Source organism: Notolepis coatsorum, assembly GCF_963971535.1.
Source record: "Notolepis coatsorum genome assembly, chromosome: 1".
Taxonomy (NCBI): Eukaryota; Metazoa; Chordata; class Actinopteri; order Aulopiformes; family Paralepididae; genus Notolepis; species Notolepis coatsorum.
Window position 1 is genome coordinate 26,704,922 of NC_140165.1, and position 6,000 is coordinate 26,710,921.

Below are 6,000 nucleotides of genomic sequence, written 5' to 3' on the forward strand. Positions count from 1 at the left end.
GCCAACGTTAGATGGGGATGGGGGAAGTATCAAACGTGTGGACAAAGAGCTTGAGGGTTCCTCAAGGTTTATGATGAATGGATTTGTTTCCCTGACTAATGCACTAGAGTCCAAACAGGCTATAACAATTTGGAGAGATACCGGTGCTTTTCAGTCCCTCATTCTGGAGGGGGTTTTGCCGTTTTCAGAAAACTCTTCTTTGCATTCCGGTGTCGTTGTTCGGGGCTTTGGGGGTGGATTTGTGGATGCACCTTTGCATGAGGTCACGCTCAATTCTCCCTTAGTATCAGGCAATGTTGTTGTGGGGGTATGTTCTCACATTCCCATAAAGGGGGTGTCCTTCATTCTAGGGAATGATTTGGCTGGTGACAAAGTGTTGGCTACTCCGGTTGTAACTCCCATTCCTGTGGTTTCTGAGGTCTCTAATGAGCTGGCACAGAAACATCCAGGAGTGTTTCCTGTGTGTGCTGTGGCACGAGAAATGTCAAAGGACAAAAATGATGTTGTTGATACTTCGACTTGGGACATTACACTTAGTGACACATTCTTTGTTGAATTCAAATGTGTACCTGTTGAGAATTTTGGAAAGCACACTGTGGATGTACCTCTGCATAATGATTCTCTTGATTGTGGCTTTGTGTTAGGCCCGGTGGTGAAACCAGAGTTGACATGCGTGCCGGAGAAGCATGTGACGGGAGATGATATGGCAGCGCAGTGTCTCAAGGTCTTCCCAGCCTGTACGGTGGCTGAGGCCACGAACGAATTGGAGGATGAGTGTGAGAAGGATGCTATGAGAGGTGCTGTTGTTTCATGTGACACCGTTCTAGTTGGAGAGGCTACTAAGCCTGACTTAGGCTGCCAGCCTTCCCACAGTAGCTCTATTGTCCCTAATGTTTCACTTGTGGGCAGGGATGGTCCCAGTATGTCAGTTGATGATTCTGACATTGATCCACATGTCCACACTGATTCTCTGCCATGCACTAGGTGTGATGGTCAACCTAGTTACCTGTGTCCTGTGGAGCAGGAGCCGCCTTCGTGACCTGGTCTGTTGAGTGGCAGCCATTTTGATTTTGATCAGGACAATGTTATTTTGGGTGACGCCATTTTAGATGGTGTTCCAGACGTTATTGTGACTGTCGTACTGCCATGTTCCCGGTACACTGGGGCTGTACCTGAGGCGGTACATCCTACTCTGGATGTTCACGGTTTGCAGTATCCTGAACTGCCAGTGCCAGGTGGGATGGATATGGGTGCGGTGGTGGTATCAGTGATCTATGGTTTTTGTTGTGCTGTGTTCTGTTCTGTTGAGCGCAGTTCTCAGGTTGATTTTGGTTTGCAGTCTAATTTTGACAGATCGGTATCGGTGGTCGTGTTCGACAGGGGCCGACCCACTATCGCTGTTGTGGTAGTGGCCCTGATACCTAATGGGTCACAGTGGGTTTTTTTTTGTTTTTGTTTATGGGTTGTTGTGTGGTGGTTGCCTCTGGGGCAACCAGTTTGGTGGGGGAGGTGTTATGTACCAGGAGCTGATCACTTCTGTGTCACTGTGCATGCAGGTGAGGGCTGCCAATTAGCCAATTAGTGCTGATTGGTTACCTGCTGGGAGCTTTAAAGGCAGACCTAGTAACACACATGCAGGGTCTGTGCTGAGAGGAAGAGCTGTCAGGTTCTTCCAGTCCTTGTCCGTTGGGTTTCCATTAGTACCTTAGTTTACATTTACCTTAATAGTTCCTTGAGATAGTTAGTAGCACTTTGAGTTAGAGCACAGGGTTTTGGTGTTGGTTTGCACATAGGTTGCGTACCCATGAGACGTAAATTCAGAATGGCTTAGTTTAGTGGGGGAGGTTCCTGCCTCAGCTATACTGAAGAAACGGGACTGGGTAGAGATTTCACATCTAGTCAGTGTTGGTACAACCCCACATTGCTAGAAATCAATGCAAACCACTGGAAAAGGCCATTTATAAGATAGGGGACCTTGTAACTTGTGTTCCGCTGGAAAAGTTCAGCATCACTGCATACACTTTGTTTAATCCAAACGTCCATTCGGAAACATTGTATTATGAAATAAGACGGGTGAGTGTGAGTCACTCAAATCTCTCTTTTTTGCATGATTGATTAATTTCCTGATAATGTATGACGGTGACCCCTCCTCATCCCGACTAGACTGTGTTGTTGTGTCTGTGTTCGCACGTGACTTTTGAATTATTGTAAACACAACATAGTACTGTGATATTCTGATATATATCACAGTGGCGTCAGTCCTTGACAACGAGATTCTACTGTATCTCTGTTGGCAAAACAGGTCCTCATCACTGTCCCACCAGAGGATGTGATGAAGGGCGTCTACTCCAGTTATTTCTCGGTACCCATACTGGACCTGTCTTCACTCAACTGGCTGATTGCAGTGAAATCGTTCAGAGTGTTAACCGTCAAACACCTGCTGTACACAGTCAGGGAGGGAGACTGGTTCACATCCATAGACCTGAGGGATGCATATTTTTACATACATTTGGTTTTTCCTTTCAGGAAATTGTGTATGAATACCAGAGGATGCTTTTCAGCTATTCTCTGGCCCCACACACTTTCACCAAGTGCCCAGACAAGGTAGGTAGTAGGCTTGGGCGGTATGACGGTATTACGGTATACCGGGGTATTTAGAAATACCGACTATTAAAGGAGCTCACGTCTATACGGAGCTACTGAGCAGTTTTGATCCCGTAGATAGACTGGCTGACGCGCCGTTCTACTCCTGGTCTCATACCAAAACAGTCCTTTGTCCCAATGATACGTGCAGGCAGCTTTACTGGGAAAATGGTGTTTATTTTCCCTCACCGTCAAACAAAATGTCTTCATAAACTGATAAAATAATAATGAACACAATAACTAATTAGATACAAACATTTCGACCTGAGACCTGCGTCGTGCGTGCGGTCAAAAACCATTGCCCTTTCCGGCTCAAAACTCCTCCCCATACAGGTGTACCTGACGCTTAAATAAAAGAAGCGCCACCCCCTGGTCACATAAATCCACTGCACATTAAATCCATTTTGGCCGTCACACCGATTTTCAATACCGTCAAAATCACAGTTGGTTTTAAGTTTCTATTTCCACTGAAACGGAGTTTATACAGGGACGGCATTGGGTTTCGGTTTCCATTAGTGAAACGGAGTTAACTTTCGAGTTGGTTGAAGTGCGTGCACACACACACACACACAGCACGGCCAGCAGAGGGCAGGGGAGGCGGTCCGTATTTCCCCGCACAGAGCTGAGCTGAGCATACACTAACCTGTATGCATTTCCTCTATCTCTGAGCAGCTGCTAAAGCTTAAGCAATAATAATAATATGTTACCATTGAACGATGAAGCGTCGAAGTTAACCACCGTCACTCCAGCCCACGATGAGCTCCCTGACCACAGATGGCTAACGTTTTGTCAAACAAGAGCTAAACTTGCACACACTGTCGCATTTGGACAATTAAAGGACTGGAGTCTGTTCGGATTTAAGCAAAACCGACTCGCCAGTGACTTCATCCAGCACAACGAGACTACGAGAGACGGAGGCACTTCTTTGGGAATGTAATATAAAACGGGGTGAGTGAGTGTTGACATTTTTTAATCCTAATGCAACTGGCTCACGTTGATACGATGGTGCCGGGCTGCCGGCCGGGCTAACTAGCTACCGTTAGCTCACGTCGATACCTGGATGGTGCCGGCAGGCGGCATTGGCTACCTTCTATGATTTGTTTACCTCGAAAGAAGAAAGTGCACTTTTAGGTTGAAAGAACGGCCCTAATCTCAACGTGTTTCAATATAAGCAAGCGTTATGTATGGTGATAATAACGAGTATATTGTTAGCTGCGCCCCCCCCCCCCCCCCCCCCCCCCCCTGATGAAAATGAAAGTCATACCGTCATATACCGTATACCGGGGTATTAGGTCATCATAGTATGACGGTGTGAAAAAATTATACCGCCCAGGTAGTGGAACACCTGTCCAGTCTGGGCTTTGCTGTGAACTGGAAGAACACTCCTCTTCCCAGCCAGCAGGTGGAGTATCGGGGCATTGTCCTAAACTCAAGGTTTATGAGAGAATCTCTCTCACAGCAGTGACAGGAGAGTTTCATCTTCACAGGACAGTTAAGACAGCTCTATTAATAGACTGTAATGCGCCTGCTCAGCTCGACGGGATAACATCGGACCACTCCATGGTCCATCTTAGCCTTCTCTTCATGAGAATATTACAGAGATGTAGGGGCAGCGGTGGCCTAATGGTTAGAGAAGCGGGTTTGTGACCGGAAGGTCGCTGGTTCGATCCCCCGGACCGGCAGGAAAAAATCTGGGCTGGGGAAGTGAATTAATAACTCTCACCTATCCCCTTAACACCAACCGCTGAAGTGTCCTTGAGCAAGGCACTTAACTCCCAACTGCTCCAGTGGAGTTGCTCAGTGGCCAACGGTTGCAGACTGTGGTTGTACTGGGCAGCTCCCAGGTGTGAATGGAACTGTGTGAATTTGAAGCAAGGCGTTCCTGAAAAAGAGCATCCGCTCAGCGAACCTACCCTGGGTAAATAAAGAAGGTTAATAAAGAAATTTAATAAAAATAAAAAATAAATATGGTTTTCCAGTAAGACCATGAGGCAAGAGGAAACTGTTGAAGGTCCCCCCCCCCCCCATCAGTGGTGTGCGGCTTCAACAGGCGAAGCAAGACGCTTTGCCAATAATCATATAACTCGGGTTAAAAATCACCATTTTGTAAAAGAGTGGCGTCTTGTAATTCCATGGACCATGGGCAAAAATTTTGGCGTGACATAGAAATAGAAATATAACTAACAAACTAACTAGTAGCCTTTGTACTAGCCCCTTTCGTGACTGTGATGCACGCCAACAGGGTTTGGACGAGTGAACCCTGTTGGTGCATCACAGTCACGATAGAGGGGCTACTTTGGTACAAGGCACTGACTGTCATGGTCTGAGGTCAGCAGTGTGGTGTGTGACTGATGCCACCCATGTAAGCCATAGTTGGTAAGGCAATACAGATACTAGAGAACAGTTCGGCTCAAGATTATACAAATAAATAAATACAAACTAAAACAGACATGATTGATTGATTGATTGATTGAAAACGTTGATTGCAGAATGGGTACAGTACAGTACAGCTCAATACATACAATTGTTAAGGGGATGCAGACCAGAGAAAGACTTTCGTCTTGTTTACATCAGGGTCCCCCATTTTCAATTAATCATAACATATATGACATACACGACATACACATACCTGCATTGCATGGCTTTTGTCCGCATAGCCCTTCACAAACAGCCAATACACCGTGGTGGCCAAACTAGGTCCTGGTAAATCGTCAATTGTTTTGTACTTCCCCGCCGGAGCGGTGGCTGTCTGCGCGTTCAGCTGTCTGCTAAACGGATGCCGCGCACAGCCTTCCAACGCCGCGGAGAGTGACCGCCGGCCGCAGAGAGTCGCCAGTCGGGATGGCCTGAGCTGCATAGGGGCACCCATGGAGAGAGCTGGCGCGTTTGAAACAGTCTTCTGCTGTTGAGAACATGACGCTTATATCATTCCACCCTCGACCTATATCCACTCCGCCTCCGTTTGCGCGTTTGATTGATTGATTGAAAACTTTATTAACAGATTGCAGAATGGGTACAGTTACACAGTAGGCCTACAGCTCAATACATACAATTGTTAAGGGGATGCAGACCAGAGAAAGACCTTCGTCTTGTTTACATCAGGGTCCCCCATTTTCAATTCATCATAACATAATATGACATACATGACATGCAGATAGACAGTAGTGGTACTGCTACATCGATACATTTATGACATACCAGATTTGCAAATACAGTAGGCCTACTGTTTGTGATACAAAAAGAGTCCAGAAAAGAGTTTCAAGTTTCAAGCATATATTTGACGTAGAAACTGTACATTGGAGGAGGTTGGGTAGGTGGGGTGGGGTGGGGTGGGGTTGGGTGGGAGGGGGGGGGGAC

The 6,000-nt window shown here is 46.6% G+C and overlaps 1 protein-coding gene across 2 annotated transcripts in view; it reads right to left on the reverse strand.

Annotated features, from left to right (window-relative positions):
- Positions 1–5,585, reverse strand: part of cyp27a2 (cytochrome P450 family 27 subfamily A member 2) — a 69,669-nt gene extending 64,084 nt beyond the window's left edge. For both annotated transcript variants that reach the window (XM_084317228.1, XM_084317227.1), the window contains exon 1: positions 5,273–5,585. In XM_084317228.1, coding sequence (XP_084173354.1) covers positions 5,273–5,512 — 240 coding nt within the window. In that variant the 5' untranslated portion in view covers positions 5,513–5,585. The remainder of the gene's footprint in view (positions 1–5,272) is intronic.
- Positions 5,586–6,000: the final 415 nt, after the last annotated feature.